This window comes from Drosophila sechellia, chromosome X (genome assembly GCF_004382195.2).
Source record: "Drosophila sechellia strain sech25 chromosome X, ASM438219v1, whole genome shotgun sequence".
NCBI classification, from domain to species: Eukaryota; Metazoa; Arthropoda; class Insecta; order Diptera; family Drosophilidae; genus Drosophila; species Drosophila sechellia.
The window spans coordinates 12,705,628-12,732,016 of record NC_045954.1 but is presented as its reverse complement, the minus strand read 5'-3'; the positions used below and the strand labels follow the sequence as shown (position 1 = coordinate 12,732,016).

At 40.1% G+C, this 26,389-nt stretch overlaps 4 protein-coding genes and 1 long non-coding RNA gene across 6 annotated transcripts; 1 reads left to right on the top strand and 4 right to left on the bottom strand.

Annotated features, from left to right (window-relative positions):
- Positions 1–338: 338 nt before the first annotated feature.
- LOC6618612 (mucin-5AC) lies at positions 339–3,775 on the bottom strand. The gene is made up of 3 exons (XM_032726093.1): positions 3,541–3,775; positions 3,317–3,475; positions 339–3,020 (listed from the first exon to the last, which is right to left on the bottom strand). Exons 1-3 carry the CDS (start codon positions 3,773–3,775, stop codon positions 724–726), a joined length of 2,691 nt encoding a protein of 896 aa, XP_032581984.1. The 3' UTR covers positions 339–723.
- A 657-nt stretch (positions 3,776–4,432) lies between these two features.
- LOC6618611 (cell wall protein DAN4) lies at positions 4,433–6,754 on the bottom strand. The gene is made up of 4 exons (XM_032725473.1): positions 6,529–6,754; positions 5,794–6,440; positions 4,906–5,664; positions 4,433–4,845 (listed from the first exon to the last, which is right to left on the bottom strand). The coding sequence occupies exons 1-4, from the start codon at positions 6,752–6,754 to the stop codon at positions 4,531–4,533; spliced, it is 1,947 nt and encodes a 648-aa protein (XP_032581364.1). The 3' UTR covers positions 4,433–4,530.
- Positions 6,755–7,579: 825 nt separating this feature from the next.
- LOC6618610 (calcitonin gene-related peptide type 1 receptor) lies at positions 7,580–24,590 on the top strand. 2 transcript variants are annotated; one of them, XM_032724779.1, is made up of 10 exons: positions 7,580–7,735; positions 20,534–20,753; positions 21,291–21,591; positions 22,153–22,243; positions 22,308–22,399; positions 22,506–22,632; positions 22,702–22,803; positions 23,060–23,178; positions 23,273–23,346; positions 23,409–24,590. In XM_032724779.1, the coding sequence occupies exons 2-10, from the start codon at positions 20,579–20,581 to the stop codon at positions 23,786–23,788; spliced, it is 1,461 nt and encodes a 486-aa protein (XP_032580670.1). In that variant the 5' UTR covers positions 7,580–7,735; positions 20,534–20,578; the 3' UTR covers positions 23,789–24,590. The 2 variants fall into 2 exon arrangements, with proteins under 2 accessions (XP_032580670.1, XP_002042869.1); XM_002042833.2 differs by lacking the exon at positions 7,580–7,735 and adding an exon at positions 17,260–17,974.
- Positions 14,296–14,594, bottom strand: LOC116802004. Its single transcript, XR_004362403.1, has 2 exons — positions 14,557–14,594; positions 14,296–14,486 (listed from the first exon to the last, which is right to left on the bottom strand). It is a non-coding gene; the product is annotated as an uncharacterized LOC116802004 (long non-coding RNA).
- On the bottom strand, positions 14,653–16,153 carry LOC116802003 (salivary glue protein Sgs-3; the record flags this gene model as incomplete). The annotated part of the gene is made up of 2 exons (XM_032724780.1): positions 15,575–16,153; positions 14,653–15,500 (listed from the first exon to the last, which is right to left on the bottom strand). Coding segments are annotated over exons 1-2 (1,146 nt in total), but the record flags the coding sequence as incomplete, so codon positions are not given.
- Positions 24,591–26,389: the final 1,799 nt, after the last annotated feature.

Below are 26,389 nucleotides of genomic sequence, written 5' to 3'. Positions count from 1 at the left end.
CAAGTCAAAGTTTGCTCTTTCTGCTTTGACTGACAAAATAACTCAGACAATTTCAGTTGCCTTACTGATCAACAAACAGACATAACAAAATACAATAAACGGTGGAAAAACATGGGTTATATGGTAAGAAAGTTTGTGGAAACGAAGCAAAGATTACATTTCTAACTGCATATTACTGTAGCTGTTTATTCTATATGTAATGTATGGATTACTTTTCCCTATATACATAAGAATATATGGTAGGATATACTGTCTATTAACGGATCTTTCCGGACTGAACGGACAGGCTTGTGAAAAGTGCTTAGCGGGAAAATCGATTGAAGAGAGATCCGATTTTCTACGAGCGGGCATAACGGAAGAAAATGGCGATGATTGGTTGGATAATAATCGTTGGAATGCCCAATAGCGCTATGCAAGAGGTAGATAATATACTGAACATTATAACAACAGCTACTAACTTGGACGGTTAGTTGCCAAATTTGCCACTGGAAACATGAATGAAAATGAAGAAGATCCCTGATATTCAGCCATTTTGACTTCCGTTTACCGCCTAAGAAAACTTTTCATCCCATGCATTAAATCCATGAAAACTCAGTTTAATTTCGAATGCAACCATTTATTGTCATAGAACTTTCATAAATTTACAATTTTTAAATCAAAAGCAACAATGGTCTATAAACACAACATATGTACAATTACACTAGAACACAGTATATAACGTGTTTAACAGCCCAAAAATATAAAATAAATGTTGCTGCGATCTGAGCTCGATGTGTCCAGCTTTAGTTTCTTGTTTTCTCGTTTGCAGGTCACCTCCAAATTTACCTGTGTTCCGTTCTTCCTAACGCCTTCTGTCTTAACAATTTCTGGGATTTCTGCTGATTCAGTCTTTGCACTGGCCACACTGTCTGCATCAATCTCAGGTCCTTTTTCCACTTCGGATAAAGCATCGGTGGGGGTTTCCGGGAAAGGTGTTGCAAACGTTGTATTTTGAATGGTTTCTGGAAATGAGACTGCGTTGATCTTTATTGATTTGTCCAATGGACTTGCAGTGCTCTCCTTGTCCTCTTCATCATCCGGAGTCTCCAAAGAGCTATAACTTTTATATACACTCGAGGATGGATAAGTCAGATATGATGGATAAGTGGTTGGCGCTGTAGTTGTGATAGGCTCCGTTGTCGTAGTAGTTTCACTAACAGCCTTCTCAGTACTTATCTGCGCTTTATTTATTTTGACTAACTTGTCGAGGGCCACCTTAGTAGTTTCTTCATTCTCAGGGGCTTCAGTGGATGTATAGGTTGGATAAGTCTTATAGACACTGGAGGATGAATACGTTGAATACGATGAGTAAGTAGGCTTCGCTTTCGTTGTTGTTTCATCCTCTTGTTCAGGGCTTTCTTCAACTGCATTAATTTTGACTACCTTGTCGAGAGATTTCTTAGTAGTTTCGTCATCCTTTGAAGCTTCTGTGGAACCATAGACTGGATAAGCTTGGTACACATTTGAGGATGGATATGTTGAATAAGACGGATAAGTAGGCTGCGATTTGGGAGTGGTAGATTCGGAAACGGTAGTTGCCTTAGTGGTCGTCTGTTTATCTTGCTTTTCAATAATCTCTTCAATAGCATTTATTTTGACTATTTTGTCTAAAGCCGCCTGAGTAGTAACGTCAATCTTCGGAGTTACAGTGGACTTATAGTCTGGGTAAGTCTTATAGACACTGGAGGATGAATACGTTGAATACGATGAGTAAGTAGGCTGCGCTTTCGTTGTTTTTTCATCCTCTTTTTCAGTGCTTTCTTTAACTGCATTTATTTTGACTACCTGGTCGAGAGATTTCTTAGTAGTTTCCTCATCCTTTGAAGCTTCTGTGGAACCATAGACTGGATAAGTTTCGTACACATTTGCCTTGGTGCTCTCTTCATCGATCTTCTCAGTGCTTTCTTCAGCTGCATTTATTTTAAGTACCTTGTCGAAAGGTAACTGAGTTGTGTTTTCGTTCGTAGGAGCCGCAGTGGAGTTATAGACTGGATAAGTTTTGTATAAGCTCGAGGTTGGATAAGCTGGATATGATGGGTATGTAGGGTCCGCTTTACGAGTGGTCGACTGCGTTGTCTCAGCAGCCTTTTCAGTTGTGTTCTCAGTACTTATCTGGACTTTATTTATTTTAATGATTTCATCCACGGGCACCTTTGTAGTATCTTCGTCCACAGGAGCTTCAGTGGTGCTATAGGATGCATACGAATTATAAGCATTGTAAGACTTATAAGTCGTAATTGGTTCGGTGCTAGTGGTCTTCTGAACCTCCTGTTCAGGAACTTGAACAGCATTTATCGATAGAGAAGGTTTTGAAGGCGGTGCAGTGGTTGTAGCATGTTGAGGAGAAGCAGTTGTTGTGTATTTTTTTAAAGGCGTATAGGTGACACTGGACTCCGTTGAACTGGACTCAGTAGATTCTTCAGGCTTACCAGTAGCCGGAGAAGGCTTTTGCGTGTCTTCGATCACAGCATTTACCTTTATATTCCGCCTGGGATTTTGAGTTACAGTTGTGGCCTCGGTGGTCTCTGAGTCACCTGGTTGAGGTGTAGTTGTGGTTTTATCGGTCGTAGTTGTGGGAGTAGTTGTAGTTGTAGTTGTGGAAGTAGTTGTAGCAGCAGTTGTCGAAGTAGTGGTTGGTGTAGTCTCATAGGTTGGATTCGGATAAGGCTTGGAGGTTCCGGCATACTCGGTGGGCAGATCTTCCCAGGATATCTGATAGGGCTGATAGATGGGAGCTTCATAATTGGGTTTTGGGGACACAAGGCTTGGAGGATAAGGCTGAGGCGGAGATTGCGGCCCATAAGGTCCTTGAGATCCATAAGGTCCTTGTGATTCATAAGGTCCTTGGGATCCATGGGCTCCTCGAGATCCAACGTTCGGTTGGTAAGGATTAATCGCATAGGGATTGTAGTTTTGAACGCGAGGCGACTGAGGAACAGGATACCTGCTTTCACAGGGGCCATCGTGGTGCTTTCGCCAAGCTGCAATGAAAAATATATTATAATCCCTAGTCTTATTATGTTACCATATTTAAAAAATATATAAAATCACGCATTCACAAAAGGTTGGCTAGACGTGCCACTAAAACTTTTACTTTCTCAGACTTCACAACATTGTTCAAGTAAATTAGTCACTGAATGTTCGTGGAAATTTAAATTATATAAAAGTTATAAAATGGTTTTTTCATTACAGGTGGCGTAGTTTTTAAAAAGCCACCATTAAATAAAAGTAAAGTTTAGCTGAATCAATAGGTTTTTTATATTTCCGGAGTACTCACGATGTCCTGTGCGGCACTTCACCAGCTGCAGTTCGCACTCGCTCCTGAAGTTGCGCCTGGTATCCTTGTACTTTCCGCACACGGGATTGTACTGATCCTGGCAGTTGTCCGGGCAGACCTCCAAGGTTTCGCATCTATTCTCGTGAATGATCTCCCAGTCTGCAGAGGAGGAGTGGACCATAATGAGTAACCATATAGGTTTTGGATACCAGTGAAGTACTTACTTATGCCAGTTAGGGCTCTGAAACGTTGGACTTCGCAAGGACTGGGAAAGGTGGATGGCTGGGCACCCGGAGCTCCGGCACAAACCAGACTTTCGGGACCCGACGGCGGACACGGAAGATCATATGGCTGCTGTTGTTCGAAATAGTGCGGTGCCGGATAGTAGGGAACTCCGTAATCCCATGCCCAAGCTCCGGCGAGGAGGGCGAATGCAATTGAAACTAGGAAAGCTGTCATTTTCAGAACGGTTCGAAAGCGACTATGCCGTGACCTCCGTCGCATCCAGTTTATATACGTCCTAACACTCGATGTTCTCATACACTGGCAATGTAGGTGTACGTGTCGGGGACTCTGTTTCTGCTTATTATAATGCATTATAATATTGCTTCCATTATTTCGTATCAATCGGCAGACACCGCAGACGCCTCTTCTCCCACTTTCATTCTGTCTTGCACTTTATTATGAAATTTATTGACCATTATCGCAATGTGGCTTAGCTTCAACCTTGAGTCATGTGAATTTGTCTGCGAACTGCAGTTCTTCGTAAAGAAAATGAGCTAAGACATGAGTCAGCAGAATGTTTATAGCATTTTATAGCCGGGAACTTAAACTCGTTTTCGGCGATGGGTTGAAGGGCGGCTGGCAGTTCACGTGTGGCACTGCCCAACCGTCGAAGTTCACGTTTCCTATGATATAATTTTGAAGTCTAACGCCGTTTACTTGTATTCCCATTTCAAACAAAATAGAAAACGTGATTCATTGGTATAAGTGGCGTTCCAATCAGCAAAATACAAATTACTTGCATTTTGCAATTCTAGACTGAGAAAGGGGTAGCTTTCTTTCATTAAAAATATATTCTGATTCAGAGCTTAGTAATTCATTTAATGGCTTTTATTGAGTTCTTAATAAAATCATATTTATATAAAATGGGATCGGGTTTTTAAAAGTATCAAAATCTCTTCATTTTGTCCTATAAATGTAATTATGTCGAACTAATACGTATAAAGAAATTGGGACTGTGCGTAAGCCGCTGAACCGCCATACCACTGATAGTAGGGAGTGTTCTGGGTTGTAGTTGCTACGGTGGTGCTGAACGTTGTTGTCGGTTCAGTGATAATTCTGCTGGCAACCCTGGCCACAATACAACCAGTGAACTGGAATACAATCCTTGACCCTGTGGTTATCAGGACATTGGTAACCTCCGCACAGTTTGGTTCCCCTGTTTCCGGATTCACGGCCATGGCTGCCAATTCGATATCTACTAATTGTCCGTCCTCGTTGGTGACCTCAACAGTTACAGGTTTGACCTGTCAGAAAAGTGCTTAAATATTATTTGCTTCTGTTATAACTTTAAGTATGGTACTTACAGCCGCCGGGTTAATTGTTGTAGAAGCTTCAGTGGATGTTGTTGTCGTTGATGTATCTGTATTTAATGTGGTAGTTGAAGAATCTGTTGAAGATGTTGTGGAAGGTTCCGAAGTCGTTGTTTTCGAAATCAGGGTTGTTGTTACTGTAGACGATTCGGCAAGAGTGGTGGGAACGGTCGTAGTTGTCGTAGAAGATTCTGTTGTTGTTGTTGGATCTTTTATAGTAGTTGTGGAAGAAACCGTTCTGGTCGTTGAAGGTTCTGTTGTTACGGTCGTTGTTGTTGGATCTTTTGTAGTCGTTGTGGAAGAAACCGTTGTGGTCGTTGAAGGTTCTGTTGTTACGGTCGTTATTGTTGTAGATGATGAACTTCTGTTGGTTGTCGTTGAAGATTCGGTTGTAGGATTTGTTGTTGATGGGTCCGTGGATGTTTGTGATTTTGTTGTTGTTCGGAGAGTCGTTGTTGTCGTTAGATCTGAATCTGTAGCAAGTTCTGTCGTTGTAGTTGACTCTGTGGTTGTTGTTGGTTCTGTGGTTGTTGTGGGCTCTGTAGTTGTTGTTGGTTCTGTGGTTGTAGTGGGCTCTGTGGTTGTTGTTGGTTCTGTGGTTGAAGTGGGCTCTGTGGTTGTTGTTGGTTCTGTGGTTGTTGTGGGCTCTGTAGTTGTTGTTGGTTCTGTGGTTGTAGTGGGCTCTGTGGTTGTTGTTGGTTCTGTGGTTGAAGTGGGCTCTGTGGTTGTTGTTGGTTCTGTGGTTGTTGTGGGCTCTGTAGTTGTTGTTGGTTCTGTGGTTGTAGTGGGCTCTGTGGTTGTTGTTGGTTCTGTGGTTGAAGTGGGCTCTGTGGTTGTTGTTGATTCTTTAGTATTAAATTGTTCAGTGGTTGTGCTTTTAGCTGAATCTGAAGTTGTGGTTGTTGTAGTTTCTGTGTTTGTTGCAGATTCAGTTGTTGTTGCTGGTTCTGTTGATGTTGTGAGTTCGTTCGTTGTTGTTAATTTTTCTGTAGATATTGATGGTGATGTAGATTTAGTAGTTGTTGTTTGCTCTGTGGATGTTGTTTTTCTTTCCGGAGATGTTGTTGTGGAGGCTGCAGTGCTTGTTTTTGTTGATGGTTCAGTTGTAGTCGTCGTTGTAGATGCCTCCGTTGTTGTGGTAGTAGATTCAGGAGCTTTTGTGGCGGTTGTAGTTCTTCCGTAACATGGCTTGCTTATTCCGGGACGTCTTGTTGGATAGTACCAATAAGGAGGTCTATAACTGACTGGGGGATTTCTCGTTGGCGCTTGGGGCCGCTTAAATGGCCATACCGGATAAGGAAGTTCATAGTCCTGAACTGGCCCATAAGAATCTGATGACGGATATGAGTCGTAACGTTCAATATTTTTCGGATTTTGGGGAAAACTGGGTCTTGGAATAGGCGATGAATAGGGCGAAGGCTGCGATTGAGCCACTAACAAACTCCGGTGATTGAAATAGTAGCCGACATCAACAAGCTTCGTCCGTGGAGGCGACGGTTGGCAATAAATTGGTTGTGTCAATTCGAATACTATGTGAACAAAATAAACAACACATTATTTAACAATTATATATTATATAATTCTAAATCGTGGTGTTTAAACTGCTACGATACTTACATTCTTGTCCACTAAATATCATCTTCAGGTTGTAGTCGTTAAAGTCACAAATGCTCTCAAAGCTGCGATAACAATGTCCACTTTTGCCACAGACTCGGGGACCACAGGGTCGTTGGTTGTGTCTCGGAATGTTTCCGGGATCTGGAAACCTCAGGTAATCGTCCATATGTCCTTGGGACAAGGTCAAAGCTGTAAACAGGACAGTAAAGGCAAACGCTCTAAACATTGTAAAGGTTGGTGTGTAACTGATGACTTCACCTTACCCTTCGACAACTATTTATACGACCGACTTGTTCTTCTCAAAGGTAAATCTCTGGAGAAACAACAATGACTACAAACAACAGCCGCAGACGGCGTCTGTCTATCGGAACTAAACGTGCCAGACCAACATTTCCATTGTAAGTACCACTAGAAACTCAAAAAAAAGGTATATATAAATAACACCTTCTCGAATTTTCTTTCTTTGGTCTCGTCTCAGTTGCCTGCCCGTGGTTCAGATATAGAGTCCCCCATATTTTTTTAAGCCGGAGTACAATAAAACAATTGTAAATCGGAAACCCCGTAATCTAAAGTAAAAAGCACTGCTTGACATGATGCTTTAGCCACCTGTACTGCTTATGCAAAAAGCTCTGGAAGCAGTGCAACAAACGTTCTTGGTTGAAAAACTTGATAAAACCTTTCACCATGGTTTTTGGAAAAATGCTGTGGTTTGAGATTCTATTCGGCACAACGGGCTGTTGTTACTTAAACAAGCCTTTATTCTATGAATATTCACTTGAAACTGTTATTTCAGAACCAGTATGGAATAATTCAAATTTTGTTCAACAAATGTCTTTTATCTTAGTATATAATAATAATTTATTTGCACTTATTTTTTTCAAAAGACAAGAACTACTATACTTTACTTATGTATAACAGTTTTCGGCAAGCAGTGGGCCGAGAACTGCTTGCCCATTTGAATCCTTCGTGTCGGTTTTCCTAGCATCGTTGTGTATTTTTTTATTCACTTGCCAACCGGTTGCTGTGGCGAACACAACGGTCGCGGTTTTCGAAGTCCGCCCTCAATTTTTTTTTGGTTTCAAGTGTTACGAATATTGGCGCGTTACTCGGCAATTTGATCGTTTATAGGATTCGGCAGTCAAGACGCCAACATCGAGTCGTAAACTTCGATCGAAATATATAGTATGGGAGGCACCCCGCCGTCGAGGTAAACAGAGAACATTAAATTACATTTAATTGCACGATTCATTCGGTAAATTTCCTTAATTCGTGCGGCTTTTCGCTGTGTGAGTATTGTTTATTTTACGCGCTACACATATTGCTCATACGCCATGGGTTCCGGGGGAAAACAGTCATCCTGTCATGTCCGAAAATCTCACGCAAATACAACCGCGCGCGCACACACACATTAGGAGCGTATTTATTTTGGGTTGGAATAAAAACAGAATATAAAAAGAAGACCGTCACTGCAAGTAAATGATTTATTCAGGAATCGCATAAATGTATGCCCCACTCGTGTCCTTTTTTTTATGTCAAAGGCATTCCGCCTGGGGATTTATCAATCTGGTGGGCAATCCTTTGCCATGCTCTAAAATAGTCCCCTTTTCCATTTCGCATTGCGCATCCGCCGCGTTGGCCGTTTCGTTTGCCTGCTGATTTGATGGTGCGGTTTCTGATTCAATTAGCAGTGCGCAGGATAGCATCCTTGTGTCACACACAAACGAGTATGTGTGTATGTGTGTTACGAGTATTTGTTACTGCCTGGCTTAAGACTAAGACCCAAGACAAATTCGCCCATGACTGGCGATTGTGTGGCAGCTAACAATTGCAATATAGCTGCCCCAAAGTGTGCAATAAGTTATGCACGAAGCGAAGCCAGCTGATTTATGTTCTGCCATTGCGAGAACTTCGACGGGTTTCAACTCAGTTCAGTTCCGTTTCCATTTCAATTTCCACCCCACCAACCAAGTTTCAAGACACATTCAAAGCCGGCTTTCCGGCAAATGTCCGCATGTCTGGGTAACTTGTGTCGAATTTTACATGTTCATCATGTATATTGCATCGCAAAATGCAACAGCAATATTTGAATATTTGGAGTTCCATTAACTTTATCAGTGAAATTTTATAAAATGTTGTTTCTTTAAGTTGCTATGTTTTGTAACATTTTTATTTAAATATTATTTGAGGAATTTAACTTTACGGCTCGGTAGGATTCTATAATGCTCGTGGCTTCCTTCACTACAACTAAATAGTTTCCCAGATTTTTTGTAAATAAAATATTGGGTATTTTGATCAAAACATTGGAAATATATGGAATATGGAATGTCATACCTCGTTGAGCTTGTTTTTTAAATCCCAATCGATTTGCATTCAAGTTTGGGTATTCTAGGTTTTTTCAATTTTTCGCAAATTTTGATGATGGTACCCCTTACAAAAAATGCGAAAATTTGGACAAAAATTAATTTTACAAAACTAGTTTAAAAGTGAAAGGAGTTGTTAGTATTGGTTACAAGGAGTATAAAATGGTACTTCTTTTTGCTCTGTGACCACTATTAGTCAAGTTATAGCCAAAAAAGACAACTTGAAAATTGAGTTTTTTGCCACCTACATTTTTTTTGTTATTTAAATTTCCCTCTTGGAGGATCGCCGATGATTGCAATACCAAATGCTGCTAAACGAGGGCTCATTAGTTGGTGGCCATGTTTACACGGCTCACACAGACACACGCAGACGTGTGCGGGGTCTTTGCGAAGGGGTCAAAGGGCATTAGATGGCGTGTTAAAAAGGGGGGGCACTTGTGTACATGACAGCTGACAACACAGAGCAAAAGGAGTCGCGTCCAACCGCAAATACATTGATGACAGGTGCTTCATTAAAGGCCCTACAAGTGTCGACATGGACCGCCAAAATGTTAGCTGATGCTTAGCTTAACCAGTGTTTTACACCACAATGGACAGGCCAATTAAAATACGTGGTACGCCTGAAAATGTTGGAAAATGCCCATAGTTAATTAAGAAATGTCAGAAGGTTAGACTTTTGCTCAATGTTCACAGTCTTAAACTTAACTTAGTAAATTGGGGATGCAATGGGAAAACATAATGAAATATATTCATTTGGAATGAGTAGTCAAACAAAATTATCTACTTGGATATTCATTCTAAAGAGAAATCGAATCAATAGCTCGTTGTATAATTAAAATAAAAGCCTTTTATATAGGCCAAGGTCTGGACTAAAAATATGGTTACTTTTGTTATCCCACACAAAGATTTTGCCTTTGAATGCCACTCGGCGCTGTCATTCGATAAGCCTGCAAATAAGTTATGACTGATTTCGGCCAAGAACAAGCCCCAAAACCAGTTTGCATATGCTTTGTTCCGTTCCGGTCCGTTTCGAATAGGACCTCTATAACTCACCCACTCTATAGACCAATTTCCCAGCCATTTTTTCCCGCTCCACTCAGTACCAGTAGCTCTTAAAGTGGCCCACTGACCGCTCGACTAATGAGGCGTCTGTCTGCTCTGTCTGGTCTACTGTTTCTCTGTCTGTTTTTTTGGGAAAAATGCTGGGGGGAATGGGATCTCAAGTGTCGCCATTTGCTTGTTTTTCGCCACTTTTACAACATAATTTGGGGGGTCAGCGCGGCCCGGATCATGGTTTATGATTCCACATTGAAGTTACTTACGCCACTATACACTGTTAAGCATTTTATTGCAGCCGACTTCTGGGCGAATATTAAATTTTTATGTTGCCCCCGGTACAGTAGACAACTGAAACCAACAGAAAAAAAAAGATATAACAAAGAGCGGCGAGAAAAAACACGGAAATGGCAGTGGCAATGGCCAAAAAAAAAAAAGACATGGAAATTGGATTCCATTTTCATGGGCAGTGAAACTGCGCTTGGCCACTGTGTTTGTTTCTATTGCCTTCTTTTTTCCCGACTTTCTTGTCTTTTTTGGCTTGCTTACAAATTAAATGTACCATATTTCGTAATTGAGCGGCTTATGTATTTTTAATTTATTTTCCTTGTGACGCTCCCTGAGCTGTCAGTTGCGCTTTTGATCAATTTTGCAAACAAACATATTCAATGGAGACCCACTCTGTTCAGCCTCTCACTCTCTGCCCTTTTTTTCGATGTCCATTAGCGGTGGACATTTAAATAATTTAATACTGTGTGGCATGGGCAATGACACCGGCTATTAATAACCAATATTCGTTGAGCTGGATAAACAAACAATTCGTTTGCGACTAATGTTACCACGGGCAGTCGAAAATTTAAACTAATATCTGACTAAATGTAATCAGCGATCTATTTATATTAGCATCAAATTTGTGTGGCAATATAAATATAGAAAAAGTTGAGGTGATAGATGTATTGACAACATTAAGGTTAATTAGAAGTAAAATATGTGATATATCATGCAAAGGAAATATTTAATATACTTAAACAAATGTCATTCAAAAAAAAAAAAAATAAAAACAATTAATTGGAAATATTTTTAAGTGCTTAACTTAAGCCAACGTAAAATTGCTAAGCTTTTGAATATGAAAAAATACGTTTTTTTGATGAACATTTATCAAGAACTATTCGCATAAGATTCGTATAAGAATTTTATCTCAAATATCAAAACATTTTTCATGCTAAAATAAAAGCACACTTTTGCATTAATATACTTATGGCCTAATTAGCCCTTTAAACATTGGCTATTCCCTCAACATATACAAGTTATTGAAAAAGCAAACAGCTCGTTGGTATTATTAATGCTTCATTTGTCTTTTCCGCATTTCCCTTCCTTTGTTATCTTATAAATAATCAAAAGAAAATTTAAAATTAATCGTGTTTGCGTGAAGAAGCTCTAGTAGACCAAAATAACTACTGAATACCCTAACTTAAGGTAAAAAAATATTAAAATATTTTCAATACAGGGAGAAAATTTACCTATGAGTGGTCATACGGGTGGAATATTTTTTTCTTTTTAAAAGCTAAAAGGTAAAAAACACAACGTTATTAAAGGAATTGATACCTGTATCAATACCTCTCCGGTGGGCCATTAATAAAAACGCGTGATTAACGAAGCTTAATTCTCATTAATCGTCAGGTGGCTAATTAAATGAAATCTATGAATATTGGATGCGAGCTGTCAGTAAAGTGGAAAAGCTGGTCGAGATTCCCGCAATAAATTGAACGCAAACAGGGAGCCTGTTTACACCCATTTGATAGAATCCAAATTTATCCCGCATCGTCTATTTCAATCAATATTTGATCGGATTTGCCCAGTTGTTTGGCTTCCGGCAAGAGACCTTATACCCATGATTTCTTGGCCAAGTTCAGGTACTCGCAATTAAATCCAATAAAAATAACCAACACATTGTTCTCGTCCGTTAAGTGTGATCTGATTTTGCCGCGATTTTCGGTTTGAATTATAAACAACCCGCTGGCTAAGCGTTGTATATATGGCCAATATATGTTTGATTGTGGAATAGGCCGGGTTGGTGGGCATGGGTAATGTTGTTATAAGCCGATTTCACGACCATAAATATCAATTCGAGCAGCGCGGCGGCCAGAAAAAATATTTGTAAAAATGTGAAAAGAAAAAAAAGATGAAATTCAAGAGGAGCGGTATTTGATTTATGCGGCAATGGGCGTGGCAGCACGGCATCTAAGTAAAATATTTGTCCGCGCCTAAACCACCACAAATCTTGTTCCGCTTCAAATTTATTAAAAAAACGAAGCTGTGATTTATTGGATTCGGGCGACCATCAAATACTTTGCAAAACAAATTTCCAAAAAAAAAAATAAAAGAAAGGTTACAATGGAATATTAGGCGTATCAAAGTGGCCTTCCAGAATTTTGTAATCAGAGATATTAGTGTATAATCCATTAAAACAATCACATATTAAGTACGATGCAGAGTGCATTAACCGAGCATTCAATATGGTCAAAAGATCTTATATCAATATAAATAAAAATTCTTAAAACAATGCGTATGAGTAATATTTTCGATGGACTCGCGACATCTTAGTACCGCTAGCATGCAAATCCGCTTAAGTACGGCCAGCTTCTTCGACTTAATCTCCTTCCTGAGTTTTCTTTATATTTTTCCTTATTTCACCCTTAGTTCCTTCGTGGGCTCTGTGCAAATTTTGATTTATGCGAGCTGCCAGGGAATGTCAATAATTGGCTTAGGATGCTGTGACTGCCATCTGCTATCGGCCATCAAAACTTCGAGGGCCTTTCGATTTCACGGGCAGCTGTCTTTCAAGTTTCACTTCAGCGGCGCCAGAATTGAACGAACCAAAAAGAAAAAAAAAATAATAAAAGCTGAAAAGAAAGAGTTCATTCAATTGTGCCGGATATTTTCGCCTGCTCAGCACTGTTCGCACTTTCCACCGGCGGTGCAAAGTTTTAATGAGCAAAGCGAAAACACGAGCTGGCGGCTAAAAAACAACATCGCGCTGGCTGGGTAAATCAAATCAAATAAATGAAATTTTACAAATTATTTTACACAAAATATGCGCAAGTTGTGAAATGTTTTTCCGTGACTTGAAGTGGGTGGGGGCAAAATTATCATTTTGCAGAACGACAGCATTCATATATACAAAAGCTAAAAAGCAAAAAAAGAATATTTATGTTGAACTGATAAATCCAGCAATTTATCGTTGAAGAAACACCTGTAAGTTTCTTTCACACTTATAAGCTAACCAAAGCTGAGCAAATTTTATTTGATATACGATAATAATAATAATAAATAATCTTTGCGCCAGTCTGCCATTTTTTAAGATTTTAGCGCATAAATTCTTAAATGTAATGACCAATTCTTAAATCTTAAAATAGTAATAATGAAAACATTTAAGTGCCATGGTTGTTGATAAACGCCTATCTAACAAAATAAACAAAGTGTTGGCAGGCTCGGCGGCGCAAATTAAATGTTTATCATTTAATTAAACAGATTTGCCCATTAAACTTTTGGCCGCCCTCGAAGGCAGAAAAAATAAAATACAAATAATGTCAAAACAAAACAAAAAAATGCTAGCTGGTGGGCAAAAAATCAGAGCCATGTTAAGACAATTTGAATATAAATGGCTGTTTTAGCCGGGCGGTTGTCCTTGTTGTTTGGCAATGCCTGGGGCATTTGTTAATTTCCGTTTCCGTTTTCCCGCTAAAAGTAGGGGATCCACCCATGAACAGCCAGACCCAGACCCAGACCCTCACCCACACCCCTTGTGGCCCATTGTTTCGACCCTTCCGCCACCGATTTCCGACCCGCTTTTAATGCCGCTTTATTGTCAAAAGATAAGGGCGGGCACAAAAGCGGAAAACTGCTTAAAAAAATCTATTAAGCCGCAGCAAAAATTATACGCCCAGCAAACAATGGCAAACACCTGTTCGCGTGTGTGGGGCAAGAGGCGCTGATAACTGCCGCCCACATCGCAGCACCCAAAAACACCAAAAAACACCCAACCAACCAACCGAACACCACATAGCAAAAATCTAATGATAACACTTCAAAGCGACACAAAAAAGAACACTAAACTTATTTTTTAAGCTTTGAATTTTTCATAAGAACTAAAGCACTCTTCAATTGAAGATACAAACTTTATAAAGCCATTTTGAATTTAATTTAAATATAAAATAATCAAAAAAATTTTTAATACCACTTATATTTTTTTAAACTTTTTAAGAACATTTCCCATGTGACCTTAAAATGCAAAGTGAGATACTAGTTTTTCTCAGTGCCTACCGAAAATCAAGACCCAGATGCGATCGACTCAATTTGTTTATGTGCTGTACTGATTGCTTTATTGTGGCTAAAATGGAACACTCTACATATTGCTGTGGTCAAAATTATTATTTCATTTGGTCTTGACTTCGTGCGGTTGTTCTGTGGTTTTCCTGGACTTTCGAGTGCGTTGCTCATTGGTGTTGGCGATCGATAGAATTTTCCTTTTAATTAGGGGTTCTAAAATGGGGGATATATATAAATGTATAAAATGGTTTCAGATTCCAATATTGCTTGGAAGTCTACTTACAGAAGGAGCGGCAGTTGTTGCTGCTGCAGTTGTTGCTGCAGTAGTTGTTGCTGCAGTTGTTCCCGCTGCAGTTGTTGCTGCAGTAGTTGTTGCTGCTGTTGTTGCTGCTGCAGTTGTTGCTGCTGCAGTTGTTGCTGCTGCAGTTGTTGCTGCTGCAGTTGTTGCTGCTGCAGTTGTTGCTGCAGTAGTTGTTGCTGCAGTTGTTCCCGCTGCAGTTATTGCAGCAGTTGTTGTTGCTGCGGTAGTTGTTGCTGCAGTAGTTGTTGCTGCCTTGGTGGTTGCTGCAGTTGTTGTTGCTGCGGTAGTTGTTGCTGCCTTAGTGGTTGCTGCAGTTGTTGTTGCTGCGGTAGTTGTTGCTGCCTTAGTGGTTGCTGCAGTTGTTGTTGCTGCCGTAGTAGTTGCTGCAGTAGTGGTTGCTGCAGTAGTTGTTGCTGCAGTAGTTGTTGCTAAAGTAGTGGTTGCTGCTGTGGTTGTTGCCGCTGTGGTGGTTGCGTATTTGGTGGGGTATCCAGGGTATCTGTTGGCTTTTGTGGTGCCTGTAGTGGCGGACGTCGTAGTCGATCCGGTAGATGGCGCCTTGGTGGTTCCAGCGTAACTATAAACAGCAGCATAGGCCGGCACTGGTTTGGCATAAACGGGATAGGACGGGGGCGGGGATGGGTATTTGGCAGGGGGTGGGGCATAGGCAGACGGAGCGGCGGGATACGAGACGGAATAGGAGGGAGAAGCCACAGGATACGGACCCGGAGCCTCAGCCACCGCCTTGGCGCCATAGGGCCCGCTGGCAGCGGCATAGGCATACGAATTCTGGCCAGACGATGAGGAATACCGAACCGGGGCATAATTCTGAACTGGCTTCGGATGATAGCCGTGAGCAGGAACAGGCGGACCATACGGCTGCGGGGGATATGAGGGACAGTAGCTCAGGTCAGTTTGGGTGAGTTCTATACAAAGAAATCAAGAAAGGAAAGTTATCAAAATAACCTTGCATAAACAAGGATATAAATTGAGAACTTACCCTTCTTTACGGCAAACAACAGTTTCAAGTTCTGTGAGTCCAGACGGCACTTGCTCGAGAATGGATGGTAGTTATAGCCATCGGTGGCGCAGACAGCATAACCACCTGGTGGGCACACTGCATCATAGTTGACATCCGCAAAGATATAGTCCAGTTCAGAGCCCGAATAATCGCCATACCAATCGTAGTCCCCATGAACGCCGACGGAAGCCAGGACGAAAGTCAGGAGTAGAGCTAAGGAGCTGGACTGAGACCTTGGGTGGAACATGTTGCCGATGGAACTGATGTCGCTGAACATGGAGATCCCCGCTTTTATGGGTCAGTGACTCGACTGAGAAATGGGGTCTGGAACGTGCATGTGATTATGGTCTTTACATCACTCTCGAGCATTTTTTTTATGTTTAAAACCCCGTCTCCCCGGCTTTTATCACTCCGGAACGTGCGACCGAAGAGCGGTGACATTATGCCATAGTAATGTGGTATTACCTAACAAAAAAATCGTTGTCTTTGCCGCTGTTTAAACTCTCCAACTAGCACTTTAAGCTCGCTCAACTGGCGCCAGATTGTTCTTAACGTGGCTAACTGGATTAATGTCGATAGAACCTGACCTAACTAATCTGAGAGCCATTTTTCACACTTCTTTTGAAGACAGTGGCATATAAAAGTGTAGTCATGCTTCTATTAATACAGTGCTTATTAATCACAAAGATCCACATGTTACCTTATTTTTTGCCTTAAGCCAAAGTTTAATCAATCTTGGCTTATACAATTACAGTGATTCAACTTTAAGTACGAGCCAGGTAACCAAGTAATACTATGTTATAAGCAAACAATTAAAACGTGTAAGCCCTGGTGTAGACTTGTACCCAATCTCGTACTTGCTCCTGACCATTCATAAAAGTAAAGTGCACTTACATATATTTGCGGACATGTGCAGAAAATTATATTGCAAAGGCGGTTTGCCTTAAATTCACTTTTATGGGCGACATGGCTTTTTACGAGCTGAGAAGCCAGAAATTTTCACACCACACTGTGTGCTGCTAATTGTGAAATACATTTTATATGAAATTCTCTTAGATTTTGCAAAGAATTCTTTATCAATCCTAAGTCGATGCCAATTTTGTCTGAAGAAACGGCAGATAACCGCATAAAATATTTATAAACGCTTGCTATGCAGGACATCAGCTATTCAGGAATAAATTTTATGAAAGTTTGCTGAGGTATTTTACATGAATCGAGAATTGAAGTGAACTGAAACGAAGTATTCACTAAAGTTGAATCTTAAAGGTTACTGCGTGATAATAATAAAGTTGCATTGCAATCGCATCAAATGCTTTTAACTACAGTTTCAAAGTGAAACAAACACCAAAACTTTCCTTGTACTTGAGAAGTCTTAACCCATTGTTTGCCCAAGTGTTGTTGCTAAAAATTGCTTTCAGGTCGTTTTATTATATACAGATTTTATTGTTGATAAACGAGTTGAAAATTAAATTAATTAGTTTCTAAATGAAATACATGTTTATAGGTTTTTTATTAATTTTTTTTAGATAATATATAATTATCTAAAATATCCCTATCAATATTTCTTGTTGCATCCTTATAAAAACACATTTAAAATAAGCCATCAAATATAGTTTTTCTTAAATGGAAATACTCAGTTGGGTTAAGCAAATTCCTTTAACAAAACTCGAAAACCTTAGGAATTTGTGGGTCCCAGCTGTGTGCGCCACGCCCACCTAGAAAACTGTTATACACGCCCACGACAAGCAATTTAGTTGGCGCACAAAAGCATAGAAGCAGTGCGCCGACAACTTGTTGCTGGCAAGCAGTGTTCGAGAAAGCAGTACTCGTGCACTGAAAGAAAGTATAAGTTCTACACCATTTAAATAAAATCAATAATGTATTCTCTTTAATGCCACAAATGATTGGAAACACAAGTGTGCTGAAAGTGTTTTTAAAATGTGTGCTGGAACTTAAATTAAGATGAAGATACTTTTGACATTTTTAGTTTAAATATAATTCTTGAAGCAAATACCCACTTACTCACGTCTTTTTTCGTACATTTCCTTCAATGTGCCAGATGGTGGATGGGCGTGAAAATGGGAAAATGGGGAAAATATGAGGAAACTGCCAGCCACATCGGCAGGCGGTTTTTCCCGGATGCCGTACCATTTGCCAGCGGCACGCGGAGCAGAGCGGTTCGAAAATCGGAGTGGAGCGGCCAATTTTGAATACCGATAACAGAAAGAGCATTTTTTGTCCGTGTTTCTAATATTTTGTTGTGTTTCTGTGTTCTGTACGTGACGAGCGGTGAACTGAAACCGAATCAATTGTTTAAGTTTTCAATGAATGGCAGTGCCAAACAATTGAATGAATTCAATTGCCTGTGTGGGGCTCCATGTAAGTGATCTGTTGGCACCTGTTTTTGCGCAAATTCTCGACACTTATTATGCGAATATTAGGTGAAAATATTTCTAAAACATATTTGAACAAAAATATTTCAGTAAATAGTTAGCATAATTAGTGCACGGCATGGGACTTCATTTTCGACCGTTTAATTAAGTAAACAATCGAATTAAATATTTGCGTACACAGTACAAATAAATAATTCGATTTCAAGCCCCATCCTATTTGCGGTTGTTTTATGCGAAAAGTTTTTGCGCTACACAGGGAAAATAAGGCAGTGATTGGCAGGAAATAAGGAAATGAGTGTTATAATTCGCAAGGTTGGCAACTTTTATGCCCAGAAGATCCTTCAGGGGATTGGAATTCCGGATGATTCGTGGCCACTCCGGCGTGCGTAATTTCATTTGGTGACCCAGGCGATGTGGATGAAGTAATTTGTTATTATAATTGATCCGCCAAGAATGGCCGAATAATGTGGCATTATTTCGCATGTCCGCTTTCATTTCGTGTGCGTGTGCTGGCTTATGTGTGTGTGTGTTTTGGTCGGTTTGCGTGGCATTTCCGTTTCCGGCCTGCAAATGGCCTGCAAACGCTAGCATCATTAACCGCATTGACGGCTTTTCCCTCCGCCTCTATTAATTTTATTTCTCTTTTTTTTTGCTAGGCTGCTAGACAAAACAATTCATCATCAATATTCAGCATGTGTACATATAATTATTCCTCTGGCAGCTTTTTGCGCCCACCCCTATTGATTGGCCATTTGTATCTTCTGCAGCGGGCGATCCTGTCGCCAAAAAACAAAAGGAAAATAAGTCCTTTCTCTTTCGCCACCCATTGTTGACAATAAATTTCAATATCGTGCATAATTTATGCAAGCAAACGTTTTCCAATTATTTGTGTTTTATGAATGCTCCAAAATGAGTGCCCCCATTCCGATGGCTTCTATTCCCCTTCCCAAGTATCCAGCATCCAGAACTATGCAAAACAAAACAATTTGCCAAAAATGTTGCAGATGCTTGCGTATTTCTTGAAGGGCTTCTTTAGTTTTGTGGAGCAATATCTTGGCCACACAGGGCGCTTCAGATTTTCTTGTAATTTCCCTGCATACTTTTTTTTTCGCCAAGTCAGTAGTCGTTAAAACAAAAGGGCAGAGGGAATTTTATAGTTGGGCAAAGTAGTTTATCTAATTTAAAATTGTTTAGAACTGGCTGTAGTAAAACCGAGTAGTAAAAGTAAAAATGTTGTCTAGTTTTCACTGCTACATTTTCTTATTATTGCTGAGAGCAGCTTGCTTTCAAAAAGCTTCTTTAACTTACAGCTAAAAATTATTGGGAAATATTCTAAAAAATTTTATTTTTCATGCTAGTAGAAAAAGAGAGCCAAAATTTTTTATTGAAGACATATTTGTAGTCTCTATTTCTTTATATGCATTTAACTAGCGTGAGAAATGGAATCTGTTGAATAAACGTAGAGTTCTGTGCTACTTAAAGTGTAATTTGCCTCACAGCAATGATAAAGCGGGAATTCTGCAATGGATTTAATTCAAAGGAGGGGGAATGTGAATGCAATTAATGCTCATTAGTGCTTCAAGACGGCCATTTGAATTGATGGCCAACAAAGGGCGCTCTAGTCCTTGGTCCTTCCATCGTCCTGCTCCGCTTACCTGCGGCTAATTGCCTGGCGAAGACACTTGCAAAAATAAATAACATGCAAGAATGTTTAGCCAGGCGCCATTTCCATCATGGGAAACTGTCCCAGTTCGGTGTAATAAATTAATGCCGCAAATTAAAGTTTAGCTTGGTAGCGGGAAAATCATCTTACTTTGTATGTATCGTCGTGCATGCCAGCTTTTCCAGTGCCTGTGCAGGCTTCTGTGGAAACTCAATCAAGTGAAATGAGTTTTGATTAAAAATATAACCAAGTTAGGCAAGAACTTTGCAGCTCATCCCGCCTTTTGGGCCACGTGTTGTGTGCGCGTGTGTGAGTGTGTTTGTGTGTGTATGCCCCCCGATCAAAGTGCATTTCATTTGAGTTTTTACCCCGTGGCATTTGCTTTGTCTCTCTGTGCGACGAAATGCAATTAAGTTCGCCCAACCACGGTAGCAGAAATAGCGACACAGTTAAGCACCGCCATTAATTAGACAATAAACTGATTTACAACATATGAGAGACGAGTAGGTGACTCGGCTCACACGACACTCAGGTGGGTTGCGAGTGCTTCGATATTTTGTGGGTGGCTGCCCCGTGTGGATATTCCATTTCCTTTGGCACCATTTCCCCGCAGACAGAACCCCTCCACAAATATCAACCCAACTCGGGCAACTCTTTGAAGCCTAACCAAATTAGAAATGCACACACGAATGGACAGCCACAAGCGACACAAGTTCACTTCGCTATGGCGAAATACAGAGAGAGCTAATGTAAAATATAATAAAATACATTTGAATCAGAATAAATTTTAAAAACTAGCTTGTACAAGTTTCTATGTGTAAGCAACACTTTTTTTTAAACCTTTCAAATTACCTTTGATGTTAGGTCATTCTATTTTTTCAGTGCATTAGTCCATGACAAGAGTTACCCACGTTGAAACGACCCACGATGGCGACAACCTCTTCAGATTCGGATGTGGAAAATGTGGATGTGGCATCGCAGGCCCAAACGCAGGATAATCTGCGCATATTTTTAAGGCATTTGTATGCGGAGTGCGTGTTTCGATACCAGAATGTCACATACGATACGGACGACCCATCATTCTCACTTGGCCCAGCAACAGGTGAGTGGCGGCCAACAGGCGTATACGTGATTTGCCGCCTGCCCTCGTGCACACAGCAAAAGCGAAAGAATAGCAGAGGCATAAAAAAGATAAGAAAGAGAGAAGAGAATTAAATTAAATTACAGCCCATCTGATTTCATTTAATGCATTTCAAATAATGTATTTAAATATATACAAAATCATTGGCTTACTTCTTGGGCATGCAAATTTAAACATGGGTTTTCGTTACAATGCAAATCATTGGCATCTCAAAACAAATTTATTAATTTAAATAGTACTTAACACCTTGAACAAATGTACATATATTTTTATTCAGAATTTATATAAGAACGTTGATCTATTAACTAACTTAAGCATGTTATGTGGAATTTAAATACCACTTTACTTTACATAAAGCAAGCATGCAATTGAATTTAACTTTAATTTTAAATTCCATCAGTTCCAGTTATGCAGCCTATAGATTGTATTATTTAAAATGCAATATTTTCATGCATTAAAAAGTAAACCCATTTTAATGGCACTTGTCGCCGTGCACAGACTACGATTCCGATTTGCCAGAGAACTTTAGCCCGGTGCCGCGATATCTGGAGAATGCCGCGATGAACGAGGGCGTTATTGACATGAGTAACGTGGACGAGAAGCTGGCGGAGAAGGAGGAGCTGATGGCCACCGTCGTCAGTGCCACGATGGCCACAAATCAGAAAGAGAGCCGACTCTTTTGCCCTCTGAACTTTGACGGATATCTCTGCTGGCCAAGGACTCCGGCCGGGACTGTGCTGAGTCAATATTGTCCCGATTTCGTCGAAGGATTCAACAGAAAATTTCTGGCCCACAAGACGTGAGTTAAATGCCCAATATGCCTGAATATTACGCGCCCAAGGATAGGATAGATTTTCATTCCGTTCAGGATTTCGCATGGCCAAATAAACTCAGCAACTCGTAATATTCGTTTGAGCATAAATTCGAACATATCCTGCAATATTTGGCATTTGCTTTAATGTGTTCTGTGTGTCATAAAATACAATGTTTATGTATGAGTGCTACAAACAGGGAAAATCCTATAGAGCTTACATTCGAGTTTATTACATAAACTCGCAGCATATTTCATCACATCTCAGAAAAAGATGATGGAAAATGAAAGAAAAATAAAACCTTCTTCAGCGCTTGCAGAGATAATCTCCCTAAGTGTACTGTAGCAGCACTCCAAAACTTGCACTACATGCATGTATCTCCAATTTAATGGATAGCGTTCATACCACTTTACACGCCAGCTGAGCTCAGCTGGCTCCTGGTAAAGTTGGGTAACTTGTGCATTGTCAGGCGCTTTGGTAGAAACCCCCCTCCCCCAGCTGCCCGCACTTAGCCAGTCACAATTATCGTAAGCATTTCGCATTCATAGCTGCCTGGAGAACGGCTCCTGGTACCGTCATCCGGTTAGCAATCAGACCTGGTCCAATTACACCAACTGCGTGGACTACGAGGACCTGGAGGTAAGTGCTTCGGCGGCACCAAGCGGGTGTACATGGGCATTAATCAAGAAAGTTGCCACTGCAGTTTCGCCAGTTCATCAACGAGCTGTACGTGAAGGGGTACGCCCTCTCCCTGCTGGCCCTGCTCATATCGATTATTATTTTCTTGGGCTTCAAGTAAGTGTTTGTCTACGCCCCACACGGTTCCTTTTCCTCCGGAAATTGATGGGCGGATATCCCTTTCCGTTCCTTTCCGTTCCGTTTCGTTCCATTCCGTTCGCAGATCCCTGCGCTGCACCCGCATCCGCATCCATGTGCACCTGTTCGCCTCGCTGGCCTGCACCTGTGTGGCCTGGATATTATGGTACCGTCTGGTGGTGGAGCGTTCCGAAACCATAGCCGAAAATCCGGTAAGATGCACTGGGAAAAAATTATGAATGTAACATAGCCCTACAGCTATAAACATAACTAACTTTCAGCTCTGGTGCATTGGGCTGCATCTGGTGGTGCACTACTTCATGTTGGTCAACTATTTCTGGATGTTTTGCGAGGGCCTGCACCTGCACCTGGTGCTCGTTGTGGTAAGTTATCCTCTCTCTCGTCTGGCAATCTCGCAATTGCCTGCAAGTCTGCATTCTTTATGGGCGACTTCTGTGCATGGCAGATGTGATTTCCTGTAGCCGCTGACGTGGCAATGGTCCACCCCCAGCAATTTGTCTGAGAGCAAATCGCCACGTTGGCCAACTGCTTTACGTCTGCGTCAAGTTGAGATGTCAGGAATGTCCGTCCAGATCCTGACTTATCCCCTGACGCCCCCACCTTCTTTCCATTCGCCAGGTCTTTGTCAAGGACACGATTGTGATGCGCTGGTTTATCGTCATCAGCTGGTTCTCGCCGATACCCATAGCCATCGTCTACGGACTGGCCAGGCATTTCAGCAGTCCGGACAATAAGCAGTAAGTTACTTTTGAAATTTGTACACAACTTTGCATTTGCTTTGATTTTGCATAGTATTTATTAAGAGATTACATTCATTTCGCATTATTGCAGCTGCTGGATAACTGACAGTCTCTACTTGTGGATCTTCTCGGTGCCCATAACTCTTTCGCTGCTGGCCAGCTTCAGTAATATGCACGATTTTCTTTAAATAACAATATTGTTAAACTATTTGCATTTCACCAACCAGTTTTTCTGATCAACGTACTACGAGTGATCGTGCGGAAGTTACATCCCCAGTCCGCCCAGCCGGCACCGTTGGCCATCCGGAAGGCGGTTCGGGCCACCATTATCCTTGTACCGCTGTTCGGCCTCCAGCACTTCCTGCTACCCTACCGTCCGGATGCCGGCACCCAGCTGGACCACTTCTATCAGATGCTATCCGTGGTGCTCGTCAGCCTGCAGGGCTTTGTGGTCTCCTTCCTGTTCTGCTTCGCCAACCACGATGTCACCTTCGCCATTCGCACGCTGCTGAACAAGTTGCTGCCCAGTTTGGTGACCCCGCCGCCGGCCGGGAGTAATACTGGACAGATGGCCACGACCACGCCCAGCCGAGAGTTGGGCGTTTAAGGCGTATCGCGCGAGGGTCGATCGAAACGTTGACCGCATCGCCGAGCAAAGATTTTGAAGACCAGTCCGGCACACTTATTTCTGAGCTATGTATTCATGATAACAAAATATTTTTTTATAACTTAATTTTGTTAAAATGAATACCGGTTTCAATTATTTTAAATGTTCCTGTCATATTTTATATCCTGGGATACTATGCCCGAAATGCATTTAGAGTTGGAAAATTGTTTAATTTGAAAATGCTTGATCTTTCAAGGAAAAAAGTTTCTAAAAACACTATTAAGAATTATAAATTTACAATTTTTACTGAACAAGTTTTCAAATATATTTTGAAAAAATTTATAAAGCATAGTGTTAAGCATTAAGAAAAAAACATATAAACCAAATCTAAGCTTGAAGCCAGAAAAATTGAAAATTTAAATTTAACTTTAAAATATTTAGGTTTCACCCCAGGCTAACCCCAGAAAACTATCTATGTCATATCCAGAGAAATTGCGGGAATCAAATGCCAAGAAATTACAGGTTCCCCCCGATGATTTTATGAGTAATATTTTATAATACAAAATATATTCAAATCCTGAGAGGATATAGAAAGAGACGCAGAATAAAACATACGTACCCATGTACCTAAGGAAATTTTTTTTAAGCCCTTAAACATGTAATAATGTAAGATAAAAATATATATAAATATATAGATATATGTGTGTAATGTTTGAACGTTTAATGTAGCTGACAGATATTTATGATATTTATTCATCTTAGCCAAGCACACTTACGTAGCGAATAAATCATGTTAACTGCAGATGAATCGTTTGATTGCCAGCTACACTTGGAATAAAAACAACTTGGTTTTTGGTAAATTTTTCATTCAATTTTATTTCATTTTTTTTGTGGATTTTCTCTTGCCATATTTTTATTTTATTTTGTATACCATTGCTTGCCGGCTTTTTGTTGTTTGGTTTTAGTTTTTGTTATCAAGTTTCGTTTGGATTTCGTTTTAAAATTTTTGTTTTTTTGTTTATGAAAGAGCAAAAGAGCGTAGAACAAAACTAATACATACAATAAAATACAAATATAATAATAATTTACATACATTCATATAATTTATATGTACGAGTATAGTAAAATTTACGTTTTCATCTTATCGCTTTTGTTTTTCAATATAAGTTATATAATAATATGCATCTAAATTTGTGTCACCTCGGTATCATGTCCTTTACTGTGTGAGTGTGTGTGGTTGTAAGTGTGATCTGTTTGTGTCTGTGTTAGTTAGATATATTTCTGGTAAATACATACAAATATGCGTCTATTCATTTAGATGTATTAGAGGCCTGCAGAAATCACCGAGATTTTCGGAAAATTGTGAAACAATTTCGAATATTTTTCGGGCTGACGAATTCGCGTTTCCTTTGTGCATCCTGAAACTGCAATATCTGCGATCAAACACACTTCATATTCATACAGGCCTCCAATATATTTTAGTATGTATTACATTAAGTTAGAGCATTTCATTGGCTGCTGGGCGGTTTTTCGGGTTTGGATTGTATGACTTGGAGGGTGTACAAATCAATTGAAATAGTTCTACTCAGGGGCTACGAATACAATATCGAAATGTGAGTAAGTAAGCATATTTAAAAGTAAGGTAAGTACATGGGTATGCGGTAGATGGTTAACTAATTGGATAAGTACGATCGTAGGGTAATGCATAAATAGGTGCTGCCCTTGGATTTTGCACGAAAAGTATATTAATATTTGTACGATACGCTATAGACATAATAATTAGCATACACAATCAAATGGATAATAATTAATTAAGTTTGAAGTTGAGTTATGATTTTTATTTTTGCATTTTTATATTTATTTTGATTTGTGATCTTGTTCTTGCACACACACATATGTAGTTGGCTTACATATACATATGTATATAACGATTATCGAGTTTTCTTATGCACAAAATTGATTTAAATATTTTTGTTTTTCCATTTAATTTATTTCTGTTTACTTAGTTAATTAGTTTGGTTTGGGCGCGTTCCGTCTGACAAAGCGGCTACGTATATTTTCTTGTCTTCTCCTTATTGTTTTTTTGTTTTTTTTTTTTTCTTGTTATTTGTTTAAACTATCTGCTTGAATTTAGCAAGTAATTTAACATTCAACACTGATTACCGTGTCTTCTGCCTCAGGCGACCATTTAAATTTATTGAAATTTCTGGCATTCTAACGCTCTTTGGCTTTTTTCGCTTAATTCTGTAGTTTTGCATAATCTGTCGCACGTTTTATCGATGCTTACACGCTAAATTGAAGTTTCATATTCGCTAACTTGCATGCAATCTCGTCTTAGATTAGATTTTGGTATCGATGAAATCGCCTTAAGTGTCTAGATTTTAGTGTATATCAATAAAAATGTTGGAAGTTGATTTTCGGGTGTAGCTTCGGGAGGCGTCGCAAAATCGCTTCACTTTCACTTTCGCGTATTTTTGAGTTTTTTTTTTGATTTTTCGGGGTTTCCGTTCTAGACTTCTAGATTTCCTAGGCTCAAATTCATTTCCGTTTTGGTGTTGCTCTGTTTTCGATTCTGGATTCTGTTATCGGGGGCTATATTTC

Coding starts and splice junctions, on each gene's coding strand:
- LOC6618611 (XM_032725473.1), bottom strand. CDS start 6,754: ATGTTTAGAGCGTTTGCCTTTACTGTCCTGTTTACAGCTTTGACCTTG. Junction 6,441..6,528: donor GATATTTAGTGGACAAGAAT/GTAAGTATCGTA, acceptor TTGTTCACATAG/TATTCGAATTGACACAACCA. Junction 4,846..4,905: donor CAACAATTAACCCGGCGGCT/GTAAGTACCATA, acceptor CTTTTCTGACAG/GTCAAACCTGTAACTGTTGA.
- LOC6618612 (XM_032726093.1), bottom strand. CDS start 3,775: ATGACAGCTTTCCTAGTTTCAATTGCATTCGCCCTCCTCGCCGGAGCT. Junction 3,476..3,540: donor CAGAGCCCTAACTGGCATAA/GTAAGTACTTCA, acceptor CCTCCTCTGCAG/ACTGGGAGATCATTCACGAG. Junction 3,021..3,316: donor GAAGTGCCGCACAGGACATC/GTGAGTACTCCG, acceptor TTTTCATTGCAG/CTTGGCGAAAGCACCACGAT.
- LOC6618610 (XM_032724779.1), top strand. CDS start 20,579: ATGGCGACAACCTCTTCAGATTCGGATGTGGAAAATGTGGATGTGGCA. Junction 20,754..21,290: donor CTCACTTGGCCCAGCAACAG/GTGAGTGGCGGC, acceptor CGCCGTGCACAG/ACTACGATTCCGATTTGCCA. Junction 22,804..23,059: donor TGCACCTGGTGCTCGTTGTG/GTAAGTTATCCT, acceptor TCCATTCGCCAG/GTCTTTGTCAAGGACACGAT.